We start from the raw sequence: 27,299 nt of genomic DNA, 5'->3' as shown, positions 1-27,299 counted from the left end.
CTGCTGAAATAAGTGTTTAAAAACAAAGTGTTTAACATGCACTTGGACATAAGATTTCCCTAAGATTTATGTAAAAAAAATTTTTAAATCACCCTAGTTTTTAACTATCGCTGCCTGCCAAAGAATTTTGATTACTAATTCTTTCTCAGGTTGTGGAGACAAGGACCGAGAAAAATTATTCGGATGCAGGGATCTGGAAGATCTATGTGATTTCTGATGTGTATTAACCGGTTGGAATTTAATGTTGGGAGGGCATGGATTAAGGAAAGCCAGTAAAATCGGAAAATGAGGTGTTCTGGTAAATCTCGTAGATTAGTTCGCAAGAAAACTTGTATATGCAGACGTTACCAAAGTTCTGCGATTACAAGAGACTGAAATAACGCATAACATTAACCAATTTGGGAGTCCTACCCCTATCCTCCTTTGCTCTTTTTGTCCAGGTAGCTTTGCACACTCCTGCTAGCTCTTGGCTTTACCTGAGCAACCAGTGTTTTACTCCAAAGACCCTGGCAAACGCTACCGCTGAAGCCCCGGTTCTGGCCGGGTGTCCCAAGTCCAAGAGGCCCCAACCCGGGCTGGGCCGGCTGGAGCCTGGCACAGAAGAGAAATCAGGCTCCGGAGGTGTGGGATCCCGAGCCACGCGCCCCTCCTACCTGGCTGGGCGGAGCCAGCCCGAGCGGAAAGTGAGGGCCGCTCCGCGGGGCGCTCAATCTCAATCTCAGGCGGCCGCTGCTGCGCTGTACGCGGAGTCCAGCTCCCGGGCGGTAAAGGGCAGCGCCGGACCAGCGTTGGAGCGCCCCGCCCCCGGGCCCGCGCAGGCGCCCCGCCCCGCCCGGACATTCCTGCAAGCCGCCCAACCAGCTGGACGAGGTCCACTCCCCGCGGCTCCCGGCGGCAGCAGGTGGCCCCGGACTTTCCGCTGTCACCGCGGGCCGCGCGCCCCTTTGCGCCCCGGAGCCCTCTGCGCTACCCTTACGGGGCGTGATGGAGGCGGACGGGGACCGGGAGGAGCTGGCCCACCTGCGCTCGCTCTTCGCTGCCTGCGACGCGAACCGCTCGGGGCGCCTGGAGCGCGAGGAGTTCGGCGCGCTGTGCGCGGAGCTGCGTGTGCGGCCGGCCGACGCCGAGGCCGTGTTCCAGCGGCTAGACGCTGACCGCGACGGCGCCATCACCTTCCAGGAGTTCGCGCGCGGCTTCCGTGGGTCCTGCCGCGGGGGGCGGCACCGAGGCTGGGCTCCCTGGGAGCCCGCGTCCGCCTCAGCCCAGGTGGGACCCGACCCCGAGGACAGCCAAGAGGATGAGGGCGACGGGGACGCGCTGGCAGCCCCCTGGGGTCGGGCGAGCGCCGGCCAGGCTTGGCAGGACTTCCAGGCGCGACTTGGAGACGAGGCCAAATTCATCCCCAGGTGCGTGTGTGGGTGGGCGGGCGGGAGGTGAGGAGGGTGTTACCTGCCCTCACCGGTGCGCTGGCGTCTCCCTCTTAACCCTTAAGATTGAGCAGACCTACTGGACCCAGCTCTTCTTTCTGAGTTGCTTTTCTCCATCCAGCTATTCCGAGGGGAGATCCCCTAGGGTTGAAGAAATGGAGTGCGTTCAGAGTCAGGGTTTGGGGAGAAAGTTTGGCTTGCTCACTTTTGAGCCTTGCAAAAGTCACTTTATTAATTACCGGGCCCGCAGTGAAATCCGCAGCATCAAGAGTTTGTTCCCAGACAGAGTTTAGCAGCCCTCTCCAGATCTCATTGCACCTTCTAGTAAGGACCCCAGAGCTGTGAGCTGCGGATTGTCAAATTGGTGCCCCTGATATGTAGTAGTTCTTGTATTTGTTGTTTTCCTACAACATAGAAGACGAAACATGTTGGGCATTTGCATTGCTGAACTTACATACTCATTGATACCTACCATGTATTAGGCATTTTACAGAATTCGTTCATTTAATTTTTGCAACAACCCCGGGATGTGGATTTTCTCATTTCTAATTGGAGAAACTTAGACCCAGAAATATAGACCCGTAAGACGTTAGTTAAGGAACTTGACTGATTAATGAAAGAGCAGGGATTTGATCCCATATGTTGTTGAACTGAAAAACTCTTTTATACAATGGAATAAAATGATAAATTATATAATAAATTCTCTATGACCCCGACAGAAATGATATCAAGTTACTAATTTAATTCTCAGGAGGGAAAGGAAATGCCTGCATGGCCAGGAATGGAAAGATGCTTCGGTTTTGTTCAAGAGTAATTTGTGTCCGTGCTTTCCTTCCTGTCATGGTGTGTCTTGAACTGCTGTATTCACTTCTTCCTCAGACACTCTAAACATGTTAATGCTCTATAATGTATTCCTGCTCTCTGTTTGGATTATGGTTGAAAGGCAGCTTGCATATCTTAGACATAAAACTCAAAACCACACAGTCCTGGGAGGATCAGTGGTCTTGCTCACCCATCACAGCTTGAACCTGCTGGCTTGGGAGTCCCACCTCCTCCTCCTCCCAGCTCCTCCCTCCTGTTTGGAGAGTAGGGCATGGAGAAGGACTCACTGCAAGTATGAGAAGGATGGTGGAGAGAAAGTGGGTGTGATACTCACCTTTTCTATTATTTACAAATGAGTTAAAATACAATCTCTCCATGAAGTTGTAAGTATCGCTATAAACTATATTCTTGGAATTATCTTTTATCTGTAACTTGGTTTAGGTCCAACTAATTACAAAAGGCAACAATTTTAAGAATCAGGGAAGGTGAACCCACGTGATGTTTTACACACAAACCTACACACCTATCTACTTTTCACAGTTGTTAAGTCTCAGCAGCAAATATTTGACACTTAACCTTGAAATGATTAGGATGGTCTTCTTAGTTTAAGTATAGAAACCAGATTTTAATATGACCTGGCTTCTTTATACTACCTGGTTTCATCATGACAATGACAATATCATGATATTGGTGATATTGTTATTATCATGATGCCTTTCCAAACTCTTCAAAGATTATTAAATTTAATGGGCACCAGTGTCACCTGGTAGACTTGTATTTTAAGCCACACCCCCTTGTGAGTGGAGATTAACAAGTACAATATTTGCCTTCCTGTGCTTGTTCAAGTGGAAAAGAACTAAACTGAGTTGCTTCATCTGATTGTTACCATGGCAGCCAGTAACTGTTTTTGGTAAATTCAGTTGCTTCTATTCCACTTCCTCCTACAGCTGTTCACCTTCCCTTCCTCTCATCTGAATGAGGTAAAAATTGTTTATTATCGATAATGCTGTTGGCATTATTTCAGCCAAATTAATTCTGCAGACATTCATGAGTGCTTATTTTGTGCCAGACACTGCCGTAGGTCCTGCCCTAGGTCTCTGGGGACAAAGAGAAGCATGAGATGTAGTTCATGGCTTCAAGAAGTTTATAGTGTGGGTGAAACATTTCTCAAAAATTTCATCAAAGAACATTTAAAGATAAGAGGGTTATTTGCAAGAAATTCCATTATTTTAAAAAGTTCATATGTTTGTTCATTTTAACTCCACGATATATTGGGACATATTTTAGTATAAAATATCATGTTTTCCTCCAGTGGGAAAACTTTTTCTCTAGGAACGTGTGTCATTTCATCGGGTGGCTTTTTTTCTCATCTGGCACCCCTGGTGGCTTCTTGTCCAATGCTTATCCAGGGAGTTTTGATGTCCAGGTTGAGAAGATTAACTATCAGATATTAGAATGTTTGGCTCCTATAAGGCAAAATGTGGTATTGTTGACAGAATTTCCAGTTGTAAAACCAATCAAACTTCTGATTTAAAAATATTAAACACGTTTGGGTTAAACTCCCTAGTCATCAATATTGTGGTCTTAGAGAAGAAATAAAGCTGCACTGTAAAAGGATGAAAATAGTCTCTGGGATGTGTGTCAACTGACTCTTCAGTTGGTTTTTTGGTAGAAGATTGAAAGACTCCTTCCCCTAAAGGGGAATGTCTTCAGTGGTCAAGTCACTGTTAGCCTGAGCTAGGGAGGTGTAAATCTTCTGCCGGGGCAGGATGGCCATCACCACTTCCTGGTGACCTGGAATTAGGTCAGCCAACATGTGAAACCACAGTGGACAAGGCAATGGGGTTATAGAAGAGAATTCAGGAAGGAAGATTGTGCAAGGCCAAGAACACTCCATGAAGTGGGGAGAAAATGTTGGGTCAGAGAGAACAGACTTGTAATAACCTAGTCTGGCCAATTTTTTGTGCCAGGGTGTTATGAAAGGGAGTTTTGTACCTAGTAGATACTTAATAAATGTGCTCAGTAAATGTTTGCAAAATGAACAGAATAAACTGATGTTCTTGGATTCCTCTTTTTTTTTAAACATTCTGCTGTAACCTGGTCATGGTGTTCCAAGATTGGCAAGGAAGGAGGGAAATAGAGGGTGTGTGTGTGTATGTGTGTGTGTGTGTATAAACATTTTACCAGGGTAGTGGGATGGCAAAACTCTTACCTTTAGGTGGACCTGAAGTTTTTCAGAGTTTTTTCAACTCCATCTTTTGCAGTTGTAAGTATTATTTGTCAATTGATTTCACTTCAATAAATCAAGTTAGAACCGCATGTTTTTCACAAACAGAATCAAGGGGATCCGACTGGCACGAGCACTGCCCTGGATTTGTGCATGGACATAGATATGGCCATAGTGGCCAGATCAGGGACAGACCCAGGCTGGTGCTTGTAATGTAACGGGCGTTAGTGTGATTGGTGACCTGCCACTGTTGTTCAGACACCAAAATCTATCCCCTCTGGTCTGCTGTATCTCTTAGTTTCTGATCCCCACCTGCCCCTCCCCCACCACACACACACACACACACACTATTGAAGGGGAGGCTTTTCTTTTGATCATGTAGAAACTGAATTTAATTGAGAAGAACCAAAACTACCCACTTGTGAGCTGTGTATGGGTTGTCAAAAATAGTGTACTTCAGCATATTCATATAACTGTAGTGATGATTATAAAAATCAGGAGAAAGAACTCAGTGGCTGAACACCAATCCCACTTAAGCAGTACATTTTTAAAACAAGTAGCTACAAGTAGACAGTAGGATAGTTTCCACACTGGTCAGGGTTTCTTTTACATTTCCCCCTTTCGGGTTCCACGTTAGCCCTTTCCAGTCTGATTGCCTTTTTCCCTAATAACATGGTTGCTTCATGAAGCCCCTTCTTTTCCATGATGTGCTTCATCATATGGGAAGGCAGAAGGCAGATAGAGGCAGAGAAACAGAAACTCAGAAGGCTGAAGATGTGGAGTGGGAGAGGGAGACAGGTGAAGGGAAAGGAAAGACAGAGGTCAATAGACAGATGGACAGATTGGATAGTGCCTCAGTTTCCCCTCTTTTTCCACTGAACAAGTTCATTGCCATAAACCACCTTGAGATGGGGGAGGAAAATCAGCTCTTCTCTATTTGATTTTAGCTCTTGAGTATCCTCAGAATGTGAGCACCTTGGTGCTTTGGATGGTTGTTGTAGTATTTGAAGATAAATTTTTCACTCAAGTGGCCAGGAATATTATCTGGTGTTCATCCAAGGAAGCACAGACTTTTTCCAGCCTAGAGGCACAGCAGTGGGTTGGAACCCCAGTCCTGGAAGAGGATTAAGCGTGTTTGTGCCAATGTGTGATATTTACCTCTGGCCCTGGCTTTGGGATCTCTCAGTGTTCTGACCACATTCTTTCCAGAATTCTCTGCTTTTTCTGGGTTCAGAAGGGGGTCTTTATAGACGTATATTTTCTAACTGTTGTTGGTCTGTTGCTTTTCCTTTTTTCCTCTTGAGTATATCCTCTACTATACTTCTATGTGTCATTACCCCACTGCTGAGTAGAAGAAGCCTGTCTGTTGAGAAGACCACAGCTCTTCTGTGGACCTTATGAGCCTTGCTCCTGGGCTTTGTGGGAGTCTGTACATGGCTTGGCTTTTACGAGCTCTACTTGCTGGTGGTCCCTCCTGGTTTTGATATTTGAATTTTATTTCAAGGAAATGACTTCATTTTGGCCTCCTGCCCCCAGAAACATGTTCTGGCCATCCCATCCTTGGAGGATTATGTGTCTGGCTGGATGGTTAGTGGCCCTGCTCAGACTGTGAGGTTCAGTGTTTTGATGTCAGGTATTTGATAAGAGATTATTTATCCTGCCCTTATAGTGTGGACAACAAAGAAAAAGACTTAAAGTGGGGTATCCTGGGAAGACTGCATTCCAGGAACCACTGTTCTCTTAGCTGTCTTTTAAACTGAGGTTTTGATTGACTCCTCTTCTAAATCACTGATCAAACTCATGGTCCTAGTACTCCTGTCATTTGAGAATGGAGACATTTTTGCCTGTTTCTTCATTTCTGTCTGGGTTACATAATCTTAACTTCATTTGGAAAATGGAAGTAGCTGTATCGTCCTGATCTGCCTTGAATGGAGGTTTGGAGGCTGCCAGCAGAAACGGGACCCTGTCGGGGATGAGAAAGAGATTCAAAAGCCTGGGTTTTTTTTCCTTCTAAAATGGTGTATAGAGTATACATTCTTGCTTCATGGGTAACTTGTTAAAGCTTGGGCAGCTCCCCATTGCAGTATGTAGTTGGACAAGAGAGATGGGAACAGATCCCTCATCATGGATATTTAGGCTCCTTCTATCTGAGGATATTAGTCTTATGTCAGGTTGTAAAATAGAAAGCAAACACTATATTCCAGAGGAAAGTTGTCACGGGGGAATATATGTATGACACATGATCTCCTTATTAGTTCCTGCCCTTATAGGAATTCCATTGCTTCAGCTTGTAAATATTTGGGATTTCCCAAATTATAATTGCTTTTTGTCAGAGCTGTTATAAAAGGAGCACAGTGAATTTTGACCCTTAAGGGCTTTGTATGTCTTATAAAAAGATCTACAGATGCAGTAGTTTGGACATGTTCCTTCAGTTCTTTCTCTCATGCACCCAATGTGCCTGCCAGCATCCTAGGCACTAGAGAGACTTTGTAGACTTGACCCTGACCTCCAATGAGTGTATTGTCTCAGTTTCTTAAGTAGATGGGAGTTGATACCTGAAGGACCTGGGATTGCAGTATAATCAATGAAACTATACCTCCTGGTGCATACCCCAGCCTATGCACATTTCTGAGTGGTTCTCAGATCAGGGGCTATAGACCTTTTGGGCTCTTTACACGTATACTTGGGAATCTTAGAATACTGTACGTTTTTGTTTTCATTTTGGCGAAATAAAATATAAACTAATTTGCACACATTTGGAATCATGTGGATGACTCGTAGCTTACAGAAACTCCTATGGTCATTGTAGCATTATTCACTGTAGCCAAGAGGTGGAAGCAATCTAAGTGCCCACTGACAGATGACTGGATGAAGAAAACATATATACCTACAATAGAATATCATTCAGCTTTAAGAAATAAGGAATTCCTACAATAGGCATCGTAGAGGTAATTCTTGAAGGATTACACTAAGTGAAATAAGCTAATCACAGAAGGACAAATAATGGATGATTCTATTTATATGAAGTATCCTGAGTAGTCAAACTCTTGGAAGGAGAAGTAGAAAGGTAGGTGTAGGGGCAAGGTGAGGGGAGAATGGGGAGTTGTTGTTTGATGGGTATAGCGTCTCAGTCATTCACAATGAAAGGAGATTTGCTTTACGAAAATGTGTCAACAGTAGTGTCCTGTAAAAGTTTTGTTAAGAAGGTGGATTTCTGGGGTGCCTGGGTGGCTCAGTGGGTTAAAACCTCTGCCTTCGGCTCAGGTCATGATCCCAGGGTTCTGGGATTGAGCCCTGAATCGGGCTCTGATCAGTGGAGAGCCTACTTCCTCCTCTCTCTCTCTGCCTGCTTGTGATCTCTGTCTGTCAAATAAATAAATAAAATCTTTAAAAATAAATAAATAAATATAAGAAGGTAGAGTTCCTGTATGTTTCTCACCACAAGAAAAAAACTTAAAAGAAATAGGAAATTTTTTTACAGAGATGAGAAATTGAGAAGGTACCAAAGTTCTATGTCTTAGCTTTTGTCTTTTGTTTTTGAGCTGTCCTAAGTACAGGTTCTTTCAAGTTTTGCCCCTTTAATGTACCTTTACTTGTTGTTTGTGGGTGAGCAGGCAGAAACACTTGAGATAATGACACACTCTTTTATTTATTCATTTAAAAGACTTTTTTTATTTGGGAGAAAGAGCATGGGCTGGGGAGGTGCAGAGGGAGCTGGAGAGGCAGACTCCCTACTGAGCAGAAAGCCTGATATGGATTCTGGGCTCTGTCCCAGGAGCCTGAGATCATGACCTGAGCCAAAGGCAGACACTTAACTGAATGAGTCACCCAGGCACTCTGAGATATTGACACATTTTAAGGGCACCATCCCTACACACAGACACACATATCAAGGGCAAACACTCCCTTCAAATTCAATTTTTTAGAATTTAGTTTTGGGACATTTTATGAGAAGGTTCAACCATGAAACCCCATTGTGATTATTTGCAATCATAAAATTATGGAGCATGTTCAAGTGGCTGTTTTGTTATAGTGATATCTTTGATCGAGAATATTTTTTAAATGTCTGGATATGAAGCAAAAAACACAAGTGAGTTATTCATGTGAAAACCCACGTGCCAGCGTGAAAGTGTCGCCTGCTGTCAGCGGTGTCAGCCACTTCGAAATTCTTGCCTCCACAGACCAGAGTCACAGTCGGCTCTGGGCTAGGCTGGACGAATTCCAGAAGAGTCACCGGACATTTGCTTAGAATATCCATGCTTGAGGACATTCGTATGTCATATTTTCTGACAGAAGTGTTATAAACCAGTGTTAGTGTTTGTGATGCAAAATACTTTTTCTTTCCCTCCTCAGGGATACATGGCACAGCACATACCTCTCTCTGGCAGATGGTGTTCGCTTGGGGATGTTAACAAATGAATTACAGTGCAGGCATTCTTGCTCGGACATGGTGCATGCATTCCCGAAAAACGCAATATTCTGCAAACACACAGGACATATGAAAAAAAAAAAAAAAGGATGAAGCTAACCACTCAGTATTGTACACCTTTGTAACCAGAGCACTCAAAAAAAACAGTAACAATCCTAATAAGGTACTAGGACAATAAAAAAAGTCATGTTAGAGTCTTTTTTTTTTTTTAAGATTTTATTTATTTATTTGACAGAGAGAGATCACAAGTAGGCAGAGAGGCAGGAAGAGGGAGAGAGGAGGAAGCAGGCTCCCTGCCGAGCAAGGAGCCTGATGCGGGACTTGATCCCAGGACCCTGAGATCATGACCTGAGCTGAAGGCAGCGACTTAACCCACTGAGCCACCCAGGCACCCTCATGTTAGAGTCTTAATAGACACAGAATATAACAGTCTAGGAATCCCTGTAGATAGTTTAAAAAAATAAAAATACAGGATTTTGTAGTTAATTTTTTTGAAGATGAAGGAAGCTTGATGAGGAAGGTGTGTAGGTTGTGGCTACTGAGTTATGGGGCGAAGGACAAAATGTATAAAGCTCTGAGAGAACCAAGACAAAGCACGTGGACAGTCTGTGCCAACAGGAAGGCCCCAAGTCAAGTGGACGTTGTGTCCCACACTGTATTCACCTGCTGTCTGCTGCTTCAGCTTTGGGAATGAACTTGCATTTGGTGGCTGTTACTGGGCAGGAGGGGGAGGCACAGCATTAATATGTTGGGAAGTACAAGTTCTACTTTAGCATCACTCAATGAGCTAATTAATTAATGCTCTAGGAACACAATTGTGGCAGAGCAGTTCTGGTCTTGAGTACAGATTCACAAGGCACTAGAGCAAGGAACAAAGCCATGATCTTGAGTGAGGTTGGTTCTGTGTGTATAGATTTGGAGGCTTTGTACTGGTCTAAAGGGATAATGCATCACCTTGCTGTTAATAGATTACAGTGAATAAGCTGTCTCCAGGCCAGTGAAAATCTGTCAGTCTGCAAAAGTCTGCCTATATTTCAGACAGATTGTTACAATCCTAATGAGCCCTGTCAACAATTAAAAATATTATGATCTAGCTGAGCATTTGGGCCTTAAAAAGTGACCTACTCTGCCGAATGACACTTAAAGTTGTTGCTCAGCAACTGAAAAGTAATTCAGTTCTTATTGAATTCAATTTATTCAATTGAGTAAGTTGAATAATCTTCTTTAACTCTTTTAGGCAGTGTTAGCTTGCATATTCTGTGAAGCTGGTAAATTTTTGTGAGTGTTTTTAGCACCAAAGTGTGATGATTCAAATTACCATGTTATTTAGGGTTCCCTAGAGAAACAGAAACAATAAAGTGTGTGTGTGTGTGTGTGTGTGTGTGAGAGAGAGAGAGAGAGAGAGAGAGAGAGAGAGAAATTAAGGAGTTGGCTCATTGATTGTGGAGGCAGATGAGTCCCAGCTCCGCAGGGGGGTAGACCAGGAGGCTGGAGACCAGGGAAGAGTCAGTGTTGCCCCGGAGTGTGATGGCAGTCTGCTGGCAGAATGCCTTCTTCCTTGGCGGAGGTCAGTCTTTATCTTACTGTCTTCAGGTAATGGAGTGAGCCGTGCCCACATTATGGAGGGTAATGTACTTTACATAGAGTCTACTGATTTAAATGCTACTCTGATTTACAAAATACCTTCACAGCAATATCTGGACATGTATGACGAATACTTGAGTACAGTAGCCTCACCAAGTCGACACATAAGATGAACCACAGCCACTAAGAAACTTTTTCAGATATTCTCAGTTTTTGAGATTACCTGTGTCTTGGGAATCATTTTTGAAAAGAGCAAAAAGCATTTTTTAAATGCTTCTAGGCTGTAAAATATGTACCAAAAATCTTTCAGTTATTTATCAGAATCTAGAAAGATCCCTGTACATCTCTTGTACCCCCTTCCAAATGCCGAAACACTCCAAAACAACATACCACATTTCTGTGGCAACTTTAATGTTATTGTCATTTTTCTATTGGCCAAGAAAAGGCTTGCCCTCCATGTATTTATGGCTCTGATATGGACCCTGAAGAAATGACCTTATTTTTCTTTTCTTTTTAAAAAGAGTGGGAGAGAGTATATACATGATCGAGGGGAGGGACAGAGGGAGCTGAGGGTGAGAAGTAGACTCTGCGCTGTGTGGGGAGCCTGATGTGGGGCTCAATCCCAAGATTCTGAGATCCTGACCTGAGCTGAAACTAAGAGTCAGACGCTTTATCTCCTGAGCCACCCAGCGACCCCCAAATGGGCTTATTTTTAAAGCTTGTCTCTACCCCCTCCCTCCTTACCCTGTAGTCCCACTCTTTATCTCAGTATCTCTAAGTCTGAACTGAGCAGCTGACAGAAGAGGCATTTTGGATTGAAGCCACCAGCATTGCACACTGCAGCCCTTGCCTGAGCAAACCATCGCTTGCTTGCTCACTTCTTTCTTCCTTCTTCTCCTTCTCCCTCATCCCCACCCTCCCTCTTGCAAATGCTGTGAGAAAGACATTATGCCAAGAAGTCCAAAGGCTGAAGTTTTAATGAGAAACAGTAGGAAATTCCTTAGAGCAGGTACATGTTCTTTCTTTACCATTTCCTTGAGAGCTTGTTTGGAGGTTCTAGCAGGGGAGCGCAGCTACTCGTATACCCTTGACCGAAGAACGGTCCTCTCCTCTATCGGGGAAGGTCGTCCTCTTCGACCGAGCGCGCAGCTTCGGGAGGGACGCGCATGGAGCGGTGAGGGAGGAAGGGGACACCCGCCTAGCCAGCCAGATCAGCCGAATCAACCCTGGCGATCAATGGGGTGACAGATGTCGCAGCCAGATCGCCCTCACATCCTCTTTACCATTTCCTACCACTAGTTTTGGTTCCTGAGTTGGTAGTTGCTACCAAGGATGCAATTTAAGAGGCATAGGGAGCCCGGATGTGTTCCACCAGATAGAGGTCTTAAAATTCAGCCATAAGAATGCCAGTGGTTCCATGCTCATATTCTTAGAATGAGGCATTTTTTTAGTTCATCAGCAGACACTGCTTTTAAATCCCATCTTTTCTCAGGTATTGCTGTTCAGGGGCCTCAGACTGCAGCATTGGCAGCACCTGGTAGTGGTTCTAGAACTGCAGACTCCTAAGCCCCATCATAAACCTGCGGAAGGACCTGTATTTTAACAAGGTCCCTCGGTGATTTGTGCATGTTTTTAAGTCTGCCAGGGAAATGAGAAGTGACGGTGTGGGACATGGCCATGTTAGGCTGGGAGTTCAGTATGAAAAGATAAAAATGATCCAGAAAGAGCATGTTGAAGACGTAGAAGGTAGCAAAGCTGAACTTCACGTACTCCAGAATTCTGCCTTGGGTTGCCTTTGGTTGTTTGAAATCTGAGTTGTGAAGCATTCATGACTGAATTTACCCTGAAGATAAGTAACTAATAGTTCACCAAGGATGTGGGTGTATTTTGTGAATGTAATCTTCAAAGTCAGATAGAGCACAGTGCACTGTACATAGAGGGGCTCAGTGTATTTACTGTCCTGTCCCCAACCATATGTTCATGATTTTGGAGTTGTACATCTGTCATTTCCATTGCTGTAGTGTATCCGTCTGTGTGAAGATACGACAATTGACCCATTTCTCTACTAATGGTCATTTGGGATATTTCTGCATTGTGGCCATTACTCCTAAAATGAACAGCCTGCCCCATGTCTTTTGGTAAACGTATGGACACATACAGTGCATTGCCTTTAATAATTTCAAAATAATTTAAGAGTTCCTCACTAACTCACGGTCATGATCGTGAAGCTTTCATCTTGGGCTGTAGTATAGTGATACCCCATGTGTGCAAAGATGGTCATCCAGCTTGGCTTTTTGGGTTCCTACATGTATTTTCTGTTCTTGCTGTAAGGTTGCTAAGTTTTATTTCATTATTGTCAGTTCTTCCTTCCTGGGTACCAAAGCACCTTCCTTGTCTGCCAAAGATACACAAAGCACATGATTCCATATTTTAGAATAGTGTTTTCAAACCCCTACAGGGTTATTCCTGTACCCACAGGTTATTCCTGTACTGAGCAGGGGTGTCTCAGAGGCTGCTTTTCATTCTTTCTTGCTTTTCAACCTTCTTTTGGATTCTTCGTGGTACCAGATCTCTGAATTTTAGGTGACTGGGGTACTGCTGCCATTTTGAAATCATTTTCATTATTTTTTTTTAGTCTTAATAATTTTTATTCCTGTGTTAGCCCCTTTTCCCCTCTGCTCATTTCAAAAGTTCCTCAAAGTAGACATGATAGTTCTAAATTATCTTTGTAGAAATTATGCCACTTAGATAAGCATGAACATTCAATTATATTATTATGAATACATGTGAGAAGTAGGTGTCTAGCCAAGAGTGGATGTGGGCTTATGCTTGGATGAACCCATGGGAGTCTGGCAAGGTGTGAGCTTGCACCTGTCTCATTGGCCCCCAGCCCAACAGATGGTCACTGAAATTATTTATAATGCTTTTTTTATGAGTCTTAAGGAAATGCTACAAAAACTATTCATGGAGGTTAGCAGATACTATAGCTTTATGGGTTCTCCTTGTCCACTCAAATGAATTATTATAATAACTCTATTACGGCTCCTTCTTTAGTATTTGGATTGAAAGCAACCATTCAGCATTTATTTCCATTTTGTCTCTGGGTTTTAGACCAGTTGCACTGCCCAGAGGGGATGTTATCCACACAGATGAGAGCAGAGGTCAGTTCATGCCACAGGGAACCAGAACGGCAACTAGAGGGGAATAAAGATTTGGGATGAAAAATATAAACTGAGATAAATGTAAATACACAGCGCATTGAAATTCCTTTTTCTTTTTCTTTTTTTTTTTTTTTTAATATGATAAAGGGGTGAGTTAAGTTGATGACTCAATTAAGAGACCAGTTTTTCTTTTCTCAGCTCTCAGGAGGGGTTAAGGTCAGATTCCTCCAGGAGATAGTGTTTGCATATCTGAAGGTAGTTTGGTCTTTTAGTAGGCTGCAGCTCTGGGAACTCAAAAGTGGATTAGTTTTCAGGGCAACTGATCCTGGTATAAAGTGAGAAAGTCAGGTTTTAATAGGATTTTTGGCTACCTTCTTTTTTTAAATTACATTCCAGAAAATCACCCTTCGGTTGTTGAGAAGATCAAATGAAAAAGTAATTAAACTTTCCTGCTGGGTACTGGGGAAGCAATGAAGTGGACAGTTGATGAGCAATGAAGTGTAGCACGGGAAGCTTCTCCCTTGTGGAAAATATGCCCCAGGTGCCAGTGAATGAGACCAGGGGTCTCTCAGAAGGTCTTAACTGTTGAAATGTCAAACTGATGATGTCAACAACATTTTACTTTCAAGCATTCTAGAAAATTTGTAAGGAAATCTCTATAGCTAATTTGACTTTAGTTTGGTCTTTTTGATCCAGCACTGCATAAAACAGAGACTGGAAAGCCATTATTGATTTATCTTTATGTTTGACGGTTAGGCAGGAAAGGAGATAGGTAAAAATCAATGATTCTTTTAAAAAAGTAGATTAAAAAATTCTTTGGTATGCTTTTTGTGCAGGAACTCAACAAACACTACCATATGTACAAATAGTTTTAATTTTAGTTCGAGGATGCCGTGGAAAAACTCTCTCATTTAATTACATGATCTTTCAGAGCAAACTCTTGTAACCCGCAAGAGAGGTTTTTAAGAAGGCCAGAGCAGGCTGGTATGATCTGCAATAGTATCATCCACACTGCAGCATAAGGTCAAGATTCAGCTGTTGAAGAAAATGTGACTATAGCTTAGGCACCAAACAGTTATCTTTCCATGATATCTGTAATAATTTAGCATTAAATGCCAACCAATCAATAATTAGTAGTAGGTTTTTTCAATACCTATTATATACAAATTCAAAAAAATAGTTTGCTACAGAGTTCAGAGGTAGGTTGCACTTATATCCCAGAATATACTAATTTTAGTAGAGAAAAATGTGCTTCTTAGTGGTACTCATGATTCTGTGCAATATTAAGAAGTCTTTCGGGGATTTTTTAAAAAGACAGGCAAATCCTTATCTTTTATAGAGGCTGGTTGTGGGTTGTCTGTGTAACACAATATTTTAAATCTGCATTGACCTACATAAAATCCTGCAATTTAATCTGTGCTTTAAGGACTCACATGTGTATCATAATGTTTAGAAACTTAAACGTACATAATCCTCTGTTACAAATGCATCCTTCTTTATTATTGAGGAAATATTTTCAGGATTCACAACATTAGTTCAACCATTCAGCTAGAGTTCCGAACATTAGTTCAACCATTCAGCAACCTCAGTGAACACTCTGGCCAGTAGAGTTCAGACATGCTTTCTGGAATGCCCTGCTTTCTCAGTGTTCAGAAGGGGATTGGCCCCACTCAGCTTGGCTGTCAGATTTCCCACAGTTAGTCTTGTCCCCGACCCTGACCAACAAAGTTCATCTGCTCCGTCCTCACCACGGCCTTCCTTGGCCAGCCTCAGATCCAGCATAGAGCTCCACCCGTTCTGCTTCGGCTCCCACTGAGCCCTCCTTCCCTAGGCTCTGTCCTCTTTCATTTATGCAGGATCCTGTCGGGTCAGATTTCTAGTGCTGCAAGGATATGGAGGCTGATAGGTAACTGGGAAGGTAAGCATCCGCAGAACACTCAGTACACAGAGCTTCAGATTCAGTGTGGCAGGAGATCTGAGGGGTGAAGATTTCTTCTGGTTGGAACAGTCAGGGCAGGCTTCATGAAGGAGGCAGCTTTGGGGAGACCCTTGACTGATGTGTAGGGTTTGGTTTCTGGATAGGAAATACAAGAAGCTGTGATTTTGATCAGAGACCAGTACTGAACTGTAATTCATCCAGGAGGGGTGAAGGTGTTTTCCCATGACATATTTGATCTGAACAATGTCTCCTTTGTTGAAAATATATGTATTATGTGTTGCACACTGTGCAAACTATTGGGGGACAGTGAGCACCTAAGAGTGCTTAGAATATGAGGAGGTTGAAGGAAATGATATAGGAAGTAGAGTGGTTGTAGAATTGATCCCCCAACCCAGAATTTTCTTGCAAATAAAATGAGGGGAATTAATATACTTAAAATTATGTAATTTATTAGAACATTGTTTTATGGTCTGACAAATTGTGTTTTTATTTTACATGTGATCCTCTGACATAGTTTTATCAAAAAAGTTTTAAAAAGTTATTTCTAAAATGCATACATATTTTATATACATTAAGGCAAAGAAAATGTTGTGACCAATTATGTGAAGATTAAAAGAATTGTGTAAGTGGAATAGTTACTTTTGGAAAATACTTAAGTACTTCAATTGGTTTCTTATCTTTACTTATACTTTCCTGAAGAATGTTTTTTTTTTTTTTTTCATTGTGGTCTTCATGCTTTTTCTGCCCCATCAAATTGCTTGTAATGTTCTTTAGAAGATTTTGATTATTAATTTGAAATTATTGACATTGAACAATTGACTCTTCTCTGAAGGTCATCATGTTTTTAATGGAGAAAACATTCCCTGTCCAAGTGCTGACATACAGTCATAGGGAAAACTCTGCAATAAGCTTAGGGCAAATTCTGATAAATGGAGGATATTCTCAACTTTGTTTTGGTATTGAGAAGTGTTGATACTTACATATGTGAATATTTCTGCCCTTGATGGTCACAAGCTCTGTGTTTTCTGCCTCCCTTTGAAGAGCTTTCTTTGACAAACACTTTGACAGATTTCTTTCTTAAGTTTTGTAAGATAAGACTTGTAGGATAAGTTTGTTTCCGTTTATGACTCTTACGAATGTTTTCCCATATTGAGATGCTTCAAAATTGTAGGCCTTTTCAATTGCATTTCATTTTGGTTCAGAGCGTAAATGTAATCAAATAAAAATAGGAGGTTGAGATATTCCAAATCATAATTATGGAATTTTGGGATTGAATTTGTACAACATTTGAGCTCTCACTTCATCTGTTTAGTTCATCAGTGCCTTCCTGTTTTCAAGCTTATTTTTCAATTAATTCCAATCTGCTAACAGCTTCAAAAGCTGAAGACAGTTTTTATAAATTTGATAAAAGTTTTCCAACAGATTTTGAACAAAATGTAATGCCAACTTAGGGGGCAGGTTTACAACAAACATAGGATGATTTGCTAAGTAGTTCTTCAAAGGTTCAAATGTTTCCAAAACCTGAATGTGATAAGCCACAGAGAAAAAGCAACCACCACAAAAATGTTTAGATGCTGTAATTATATGTGTGAATGTATTTGAAATTCTGATAGCAACAGCTTCTCTTTCAGTTGGTAGAATATCAAAGCCTGTCTGGATGCCATCAAATGCACCAGCACCATTTCCACATGTATTTCTACTTCATAGATGGCTTAATTTAGTAAAAATTATGATAATTTTTAACCACAGTGCTTTACTTTTATATTTCACGAAATTTACAGTAACATTTGTAATAAGTTCGGAAGTTTTCTCTTCCGCAGAATGAATTTCTTAAAGCTTTACTGTGATGCCATGAAGTGGATGAAAAAAAAGAAATGAAACCATTATTGGAATGAACTCAACTGATTTTTTTTTCGAGGCATTGATCAGAATGGTAACAAACTGGCCTCACTTACCTCTGCACAGTTCTTTTTTGGCTAATGGCACGTAAGCACCTGTCACTTCACCATGTGGATTTGTACAAGAAAACTTGAAGTGAAAATGCACAGAACCAATATAGAAGCAATGTCTTTTGATTGAAGGGAAAGGTCCTACTTTACATGCTCTCATTCTGCCAGTGCATGAGTGACCTCATAGACCCTGAACAGTTTTCCTCAAAGACAGATGCTGATGCTTTTTCAGGAAATTTGTTGTCTTCTGGTTTTTGTGTGGTTAATGGTATCGTTCTGGTTCACCATGTTGGAGGCTAAATGTTGACAAACTTTAAAAAAATTCTTTTGTTTGGAATATTTTTAGATTTACAGAAAAATTGTGCAGACATTACAGAGTTCCCCTATTACGTGTACTCACTTTCCCCCATGATTTGCATCTTGTATTGGTGCTATACACTTGTCACAATCAGTGAACTGATATTGGTACATTAGTATTTATCACCATCATTCTCATAGAAAGGAAATTTGGTTCTTAACTTTTTTATTAAGCATGCACCTTTGTTGTTCCTTGAGGTCATGGTTGCCAGAAGGGTTTATTGCAAAATAGTAAAGCCTTACCATTCAACAAAATAACTAGTTACATACATTTAAATTGTACTAACCTGGTTAAATTCCAGTAGCAGGAGCATTCCAGATACTTCCAATTGCTGTGTGGGAGGACAGTTCGACTTCTGTTTTCTGTACCCTATGCCTCTGATTTCCTTATTTCCCACTGATTTGGCCAAACAGCCGCCTGGCAGGGAGTAGCACAATGGATGGTCACCCAGGCGGCCAGCAGGGCAGCGGTCCCCAGGCTTTCTCGTGCACCCTCTGAGACCTGCGGACTTATCAGTCTCCAGCTTCTCTTATCCAAGTCTAATTTGTTTTATCAGTGAGTATTCTATTCCTGGCTCCTGAAAGCAAAAGCCTTGTTATGCTGTGTCTGAAAAGGGTCAGGAAAGGAGAGATGGGTTTATCACAGGTTGTCTTCCCATTTAGCCACGTGTTCATGAGAAGTTTCGCCGCCGCAAGGGTGTGTCATACACTCCCGGGTAAAAGCTGGAGGTAAAAGGTGCAAATCCACGAGCTTCCTTTGGCTTATTGTAATGCAGCTGTTAATAATTTAATGCATAATTAGTATGGAGTTCAATACCAGTTAACAGTTACCTACTCTAAATGTAGATTTTTCATGAGCATTTATCCAGAATTTTCCTTTTTTTTAGGCAAAGTGGACAAAATACAGGACAACCGAATGAGATTGTCCTGGGTAAACCCAGGAAGGAGACAGATGTCATCTAAAGAAAAATTTTGTACAGGAACTGATGTGGCACTCTTTTCTTCCCAACTAGTATATTTCTTACCAAAACAGAAATTTTCTGTGTAAATATACCAACTTGCACTGACATTACTAGATTGTGCCTACATTAAACTTGACTCCAGGTAAACTGATAGAAGAGAAATACTGGGAGATTGAATGTGCATTCTCAGTACTCTTAAGTAAAGAGGTACCTATTCTCACGTGTGTGTGTACACATACAGAGCACACTGACAGTGTGGTGTCCATATATAAATATAAACTGATGTGCATGTAGGGACAGGATGTGACCAAAGCCCTGTTTCCTTGTATATAGAAGGCTAGACCTGCACTGCCCCATCCTCGTTACTGTGCTCAGGGCCTTCCTTATGTTAACAGACTATAACAGGGATCCAAGGAGGGCCCATTTGGCCCTCGGCCTGTTTGTGTAAATAATGTTTGATTGGAACACAGTTAAGCTTATTCATTTTGTGTGTTGTCTGTGTTTGTTTTCATGCTACAGTGGCAGTGTTGAGTATTTGCGACAGAAATTGTAAATATTTTCTGACTGGTGCTTTACCGAAAACTTTTACTGACCCCTTCTTTTGGACTACTTGGACCCAATTCCAATATGGGTGGGTGTGACACCCCCCCCCCCCCAAAAAAAAAGCAATCCTTGGACACCAGCAAGGTGTTTAAGAATTCAGCTCAATTCTGACACTGTCTACTTGGAGAGAGCATCAGATTCCATAGGTCCTACAGCACTGCCCCTTCTCCCTGTTCAGACACCAGTCCCAAGCCCCAGGCTGTTATGTGTGCTTCTGACTGGAGGTTCCAACACTCACCTCCTTAAGTTCAGTTAATTCACTAAGAGGCTCACAGAACTCAGGGAGACATCTACTTACATTTACCACTTTATTAAAGGGTAAGGCCAAGTATGGAACAATAGCTGTATGAAGAGATACACAGAATGAGGTCTTGACCAGAGGAGTTTCTGTCCTCATGGAGTCTGGGGCCTGGCTCAGCGGCACATGAAGTGTTCTGGTTTCCCAACTATGGAAGCTCTCCCAAAAGGACCAAAAAGATATTCTCTTGGGATTTATATGGAGGGTTCATTATGTAGTCATGATAAGCTAAGTTGTTGGCCTTTGGCTGATTCAACCTCCAGCCCCTCTCCCCTCCCTGAAGGTCAGGGTGTGGGGTAGGGGACTGAAAGTTTCAATCTTTAATCACACGGTTGGCCCTCCTAGCAACTATCCACCTCTTTGGGGTGGGGGGCTGTCTAAAAATCACCAGTTTAACCCTTATGGCTTTGTAAGTTTTTAGGAATTGTGGATGAAGACCAAATATGTCTAAGAAATGCATTTTGGGTCATCTGAATGACCAAATATGTATGTCTCATAAATCATGCTATCATACCCTTAAACTGTGAGCTTCGAGGACTGACCTCAGCCATGACCCAATTTTCATTTCTCAGTTTTTCCTGCACTAGCTCCTGTGAGACAACATTTCTGTCCATGAAGTTTTCACACTACACTGCTTTCTCCCTTTTGACTCTTTCCCCAAAACACAACCCAGAGATACACAGGAGATAAACACCTACATCTTTCTAACTCATTAGGGCAGAGGAGTCAAGAGCATTAACAGATCATGATGATGGCCAACATTTATCAGTTCCCTGCAGTGTGCCTGGATTGTGTGTGCTTCGGTCCAGGTGAATTACGTTATGTGGAAGCTTCTATCACTTTCCTCACTTTATGTCTGAGGAAACTGAATGAAGCGCAGGAGGCTAAGTGTTTGGCCTTGGTTCGCAAAGCCAGGATGTGAGGAGGAAGCATTTGATCTAGCCAGGCCATTACATTTCCCCCAGGCATTATTCACTCCTGAATGAAGCAGCCCTCAGTGGTGCGCAGTGTGCCCTCCCCAAACCTCTAGCACCATGCCTCTTGCTGTTTCTGTCTTCCTCCCTCCATTGGCAAATTCCCAGTTACTAAATGTCAGTGATTTCAAATAGGAAGCAATTTGCAATTTGAAATGTTTCTAGACTTTGAATCATCTCCCAGGGAGTTTCCATTTTAAAATCTTGGCAGGAATGCTACCCATCTAAGTACTTCGGGAAGTAAAATACGTCTCAAGGCCATGGGAATCCCGAAAGACTGTTACCTGTGGGAGATGTATTTGGGCAGGGGGCCTGGGTGCGGCACTGGTGGTTGAACACCTGGGCTGGACCATCTTCTGAGCAGCAGCATAGCAGAGCCAAGGAGGGCCCGGGCCACTGGACTGGCTTGTCTCTGTGGGATGGTGGAACCAAGCTGAAGAGACCATTATTTTCTCTAGAAGGGAGGGTCAGGTAATCACTTTGTGACTGAGTTAATGACAAGCAAGAGCTTTTGTGAGAACACAGACCAGAATCACTTCCAGTTAGAGGCGGCTGGCGTCAGGCGGATGGTGGGCAGAGAGGCACACACAGCACACCGTGTCTGGAGGGAAAGACGTGAACTTCACAAAGAGAGCTACTGCCGCCCTGTTGTAGGGGCAGAGCTAGATTTAGTTGTTGGCAATTATTTTCTAGTTAGTTGGGGCTTGTTCTGAAAATATGTGTACTATGTAATAAAAGTATGTTTTGAAGTCAGTAACTTTTATCTAACGTGTGTGGGAGTAAAAGGATAAGCCTTTCCACTTACAGACAAATGACCATATGGTTGGCTCAGGGCGTCTAGAAAGAACAGCTGGTGTCACCTGAGTAGGAATATACCCATTTTTCTTACCACAAAAGAGAAATAAACTGTCAGATTAAAAAAAAAAAGAAAGAAAAAGATTTATTTTTTAGAGCAGTTTTAGGTTTGTAGAAGAATTAAGAGGAAGGTACAGAGATTTCCCATATCCCCCTGCCCCCACACCTTCATAGCCTCCGCCATCATCAGCAAAACCTTATCAGAATCATATATTTGTTATAATTGATAAACCTACATTTACACATTATAACCATCCAAATTCCTTATTTTACATTAGGGTTCACTCATGTACATTATATGGGTTTAGGCAAAGGTACAGTGATACATACCCATTATCATATTATCTTACAGAGTATTTTCATTGTCCTAAAAATCCTCTGTGTTTCACCTATTCATCCTATCTCCTCCCCACCAGTCCCTGGCAACCAATGATCTCTTACTGTCCCCAAGTTTTGCATTTTCCAGAATGTCATAGAGTTGGAATTATGTCGTATGTAATCTTTTCAGATTGGTTTCTTTTGCATAGTAATATGCACTTAAAGTTCCTTTATGTCTTTTCATGGCTTGGTAGCTCATTTTTCAAGTGTTGTTTAGTATTTCCTCATCTGCATGTACCATAGTTTACCTACTCACCCCACCGAAGAACATCTTGGTTGCTGCCCAGTTTTGGCAGTTATGACCGAACTGGGTTGCATATGACCTGTTCATATGCAAGTTTTTGTGCTGACCTAAGTTTTCCACTCCTTTGGATAAACACCAAGAAGCACTGATTGCTGGACTATGTGGTTAAGAGTGAGTTTGGTCTCTTAAGAAATTGTCACGCTGTCCTCCCAAGTGACTACCATTTTGCATTCCTGACAGCAATGAATGAGAGTTCCTGTTGCTCCATATCCTCACCAGCATTTGATGTTGTCATGTTCTGGAATTTGGCCATTTTAATAGGTATGTGGTGCTATCTCATTGTTATAATTTTCATTTCCCTGACGCCATATAATGTGGAAAATTTTTTCATATGCTTGTCATCTGTATATCTTCTTTGGTGAAGTGTCCATTAAGGTCTTTTTTTTTTTTTTTTAAGATTTTATTTATTTATTTGACAGAGAGAAATCACAAGTAGTGGGAGAGGCAGGCAGAGAGAGAGGGGAAGCAGGCTCCCTGCTGAACCAAGAGCCCGATGTGGGACTCGATCCCAGGACCCTGAGATCATGACCTGAGCCGAAGGCAGTGGCTTAACCCACTGAGCCACCCAGGCGCCCAAGGTCTTTGACCCATTTTTTAAATCAGGTTGTTTGTTATTGTTGAGTTTTAAGGGTTTCAGTGGTGTATTTTAGATGACCGTTGTGTCTTTTACAGATGTTTCCTCCAGTCTGTGGCTTATCCTTTCATTTTCTTGCCATTGTCGTTCAAAGAGCAGTTTCTAATTTTAGTGAAATCTAGCTTATCAGTTATTTTTCTCATGGATTATGCTTTTGGTGTTGTATCTAAGAAGTTGTCACCATACCCATGGCCATCTAGATTTCTTCTTATGTTCTGGAAGTTTTATAGTTTTACATTTTATGTTTAGGTCTGTGATCGATTTTGACTTCATTTTGATGAATAATTTAATGTTTGTGTCTATATTTGTTCTTTTTCAAGAGGAAGCCCAGTTATTCAGCACCATTTGTTGAAAAAACTGTCTTTGCTCCTGTATTTCCTTTGCTCCTCTGTCAAATATCTGTTGACTGTATTCAGGCGGGTCTCTTTATGGGCTCTCTATTCTGTTCAGGTGATCTGTTTGTATGATCAGATTCTAATTGTCTACAATTTTACATATTCTGTAACAAAGAAAAGTCGAAGTTCATGAAAACTTCTGAAGTTGTACATTTCTGGATTCAATGACACTGGACTTAGATTTAGTTTTATCTCCCAAGACTTGTTGTAAAATCCTGTGCTTATTTTTCTGCTTCAGCCAAAAGTTTATAAAGTTGGGAGTAGTTAAGATGCAAACTTGATCAGGTCATTGCTTCCATGTAACACTCCCAGTGGCCTCCCACCCTCTCAATAACTGTCTCCTCCCATGTCTTTGCTGTGCCTTCTGGCTCCTGCTGACTTCTCACCCCACGTCCACGTCTGATGCTGTTTCTGCCTCCCCTGCTCCTGGCTGTCCAGCCCCACCAGCTTCTTCTGGTTACAGGAACAGCTGTCTTACCCCTGCCACCCGCCCCCTGTCCTGGCACTTCAGCCTGTGGTTATTGGTGCCTCAGATTGGCCACCACGCCCTCACCCCTTTCCCACTGGCTGCCTAATTGACATCTACTCATCCCTCAGTCTATCCCCCAAGTGCTGGTCATGTTCCCCTGTCTATACTGCCAGAATATCTTATACTTAATCTTCATGGTGGGTCTAATGGGGGAAAGGAACCCAGTCTGTATCTTAGCATTTTACTTCCAGGATCTAGCACCCGTGCCTTAGGTGGCATGGATGTTTTAATTTCCTGCATTCAGATGGTGGGGTCATAATGTCAGTTTTCTTATGCTAGATGCTGGTGTAGGATGATGCAGATATTGGGACTTTATACTGTTAGCTTTTGTTCATAGAAAACTGTCTTGAGTTTTAGATCTAATTGACTTATGTTTGAATGATTATCTTAGCTCCCTGTTTTAATGTTTAATGCAGCGAAACTCGGGATCTAAGAGACAGTTTTCCTAACGATCTTACTGGGCCACCATGCTCCTTAGCATTTTCTGTGCTTGACTATTGCCCAGAGTGTCTGTAGAGCTGAGGTGTCCAGGCATTCTCAGTACACTACTCCGGTGTATACACGTCGATGTAGATATATCTGTATATGGTAAGTGTCAATTCTGTGAAAATATGTCACCCTTTTATAATTTGGATACATTCTAAGTGGACCTGTTTTTCTTCTAAGTTCATGTAATAGCCTTTTCAGCCTCAGTGGGAAGATTTGTGACTTAAAATGCTTATTTCCCCCGGACCATTGTAAAATTCTAAGTTGTGAATTTTTCCTCAGTAATTATCCAACCCCACTGTCTTACTGTCTTTTTTTTTTTAACAAATCGTCTTGTAATTTATCAATTGAGATGCATAGGCTCAGGTTTTTTTAATTTAAAAAATTTTTATTTAAATGCAGTTAATTAACATATAATGTATTATTGTTTCAGAGGTACAGGCCTGTGATTCTTCAGTCTTATACAACACCCAGTGCTCATTACATCACATGTCCTCCTTAATGTCCAGCACCCTGTTACCCCAGCCCTCCAGCAACCCTCAGTTTGTTTTCTATGATTAAGAGTCTCTTATGGTTTTTCTCCCTCTCTGGTTTTGTCTTTTATTTTTTCTTCTCTTCCCCATGACCCTGTTTTGTTTCTTTCTTTTTTTTTTTTAAGATTTTATTTATTTATTTGACAGACAGAGATCACAAGTAGGCAGAGAGGCAGGCAGAGAGAGAGGAAGAGCAGGCCCAATGCGGGGCTCGATCCCAGGACCCTGGGATCATGACCTGAGCCGAACGCAGAGGCTTTAACCCACTGAGCCACCCAGGTGCCCTGACCCTGTTTTGTTTCTTAAATTCCACATAGGAGTGAGATCATATGATAATTGTCTTTCTCTGATTGACTTATTTCGCTTAACACAATACCCTCTAGTTCCATCCACGTTGTTTCAAATGGATAGATTTCTTTCTTTCTTTTCTTTCTTTCTTTTTTTTTTTTTTTTTTTTTTAATGGCTGTGTAATATTATAGGCCCAGGTTTTAAACATCCAAATCTAATTGGTAACTCAGGGTGTGTTTTTCTCTGATCTGTATTTCTCTGATGTCTTTCTCTGCCTTTCATTCATTCTCTTCCTTCAGACATAAATTAGATTATTTTTAGTATTAGAGACTTTCTTGGCACAGAAGGGTCAAGAATGTGTGTTGTCTTGATTGACTAAAACCTATGGCTTGACCCTTAATTTTTACCTAGTGTTTGTCAAATGTACCTGTAAGCCTCTCTGGGTGGTATTTGTGACCAAATGTAACTGCGTGAGATGAGGCCCCAGACTCAATGAATCAAAAGTGTTTTGGGCCTTGTCACCACTATTCTCAGTCCTCACATGTGCCACCTGGGGTCAGGCCAGAAGGAAACAGAGCTGTGTTTGCGGCATTGTGCATTCTCTACTTGCTTAACCTTTGACGTGGGAAGCAGGGACACCGGGGGAGGCCATGCCTCCGGCACTCTTAGGAGCAGAACAAAGATTGTCTTGGCACCAAGTCTGTTGAGTGGAAGGACCGCGTGTGTTTAGCTGCTTGGGCGAGGCATAGCATTTAAAGTTCACAGAGAGGGACCAGGTATCCTCTTTTGCTGCAGTAAGGTGTTTTTAAAAAATTTTTGTTTTGTTTTCTCTATCAGATGTCAGAATAGCCAAGTGTGTTCTGTTGGCTGTCTCTTGGCATAATCCACATGGTTCTCTAGTTTCACAGAAACAGACCAAATGAAATACACAGATATATGGGGGCTGGGGAAGGTGGGAGGAAACCTTATTGTTTTCAATAGTGCTTTCCAAACAAATAGCTGTAGATAAACCAAATTTTATAAGATTACCTCATTTTAATCCTCATCATGCCATCATCCTTTAAAGGAGACCCTTTGTAATGTGGACAGTCCTTGCAGCAATAATGCATAGCCTCCTCCAAAGCAATTTTAAAAAAATCTTGTTATGTTAAGTTTTCTTTAGTGGAGACCTGCCCTTGTGGCCCCTTAAGACCAGTTCAGCATTTAGTTTCGGCACAAAGAGCTAGTTCTTCTGTGGGAAGCTGGACTCTGGAGCCAGATGGGCTGAGTTGGAATCCTGACTCTGCTACCAGGATAGTACTTAGCTGTCTCTGCCTCAGTTTCCTCTTTGGTAAACAGGATGCTGGTGATAACTTCTTTGTAGGGTTGCCATGAAGATTTAGTGACTAGTGGTGTAAATTCTGGATCACTGCCTGGACTACATATGTAAGGTGCCTAATAAGTGTCCGCCTCAGTATAGGATGCTTCTGAGTAGTCCTTTGTTCCCTGAGAGAGAGCGGGTGGTGGTGCTAAAGATTTACCCTGGTCATAGAAGCTTTTACGTAGTTAAGAAGCTATCAAGGAAAAAGCTGAAGAAGTAATTTAATCTGGAAGAGGATAATTAAAAAAACCCAAAAACAAAATAGGAAACTATTATGCCAACCTTTTAAGTTCAAACTGACTGTAACAAAGAAGTTCTAAGTCCTAGTGGCTTTACAAAATACAAACATTTCTTTCAAGCATGTCATTCAGATTGAGGTGATCAGACAGTCATGCTGAGCAGTTAAGCTCAGGGTGGTGATTCAGGAAGCCAAGCACATTCTCTCCCATGGCTTTGCCATATTGGAATTCTTCACTTCAGCTGTGGGGCTGAGGAAGAGAGATGCAGGGAGGTAGAGAAGGAGCGGGAAGGGGGATGGAGGGAGAGATGCTGAGAGAGAGAGAAAGAGGGAGAATATGAATGAAGAGAAGCTCAGAATCTAATGAAGGATTTTAGGGAACAAGTGTGGAAGTGGCCAACGTACCATTTCTCTTCCTGTTCCATTTACCAGAACTAGTCACATGACCCTCGTCTACCTGCCTGAGGTTCTGGGAAGTGTGCCCTGTAATAGGAAGCAGGATAGATAAGTATTCATGTAGTCTATAGCACAGTGATAAACCATATCACATATTTTCTGCTAACCAT

General features: G+C 42.1%; 1 protein-coding gene across 2 annotated transcripts in view; it reads left to right on the top strand.

Moving 5' to 3' along the window:
• The first annotated feature begins 714 nt into the window (after positions 1 to 714).
• Positions 715 to 27,299, top strand: part of LOC309846364 (ras and EF-hand domain-containing protein) — a 71,851-nt gene continuing 45,266 nt past the window's right edge. The window contains exon 1 of one of the 2 annotated variants that reach the window (XM_082695237.1): positions 715 to 1,406. In XM_082695237.1, coding sequence (XP_082551363.1) covers positions 985 to 1,406 — 422 coding nt within the window. In that variant the 5' untranslated portion in view covers positions 715 to 984. The remainder of the gene's footprint in view (positions 1,407 to 27,299) is intronic. The other variant, XM_082695236.1, reaches the window with a different exon arrangement.

This window comes from Mustela nivalis, assembly GCF_964662115.1.
Source record: "Mustela nivalis genome assembly, chromosome: 13".
In the NCBI taxonomy this organism is placed as follows: Eukaryota; Metazoa; Chordata; class Mammalia; order Carnivora; family Mustelidae; genus Mustela; species Mustela nivalis.
The sequence above is the reverse complement of the archived record's forward strand: the minus strand, read 5'-3'. Positions and strand labels throughout refer to the sequence as shown.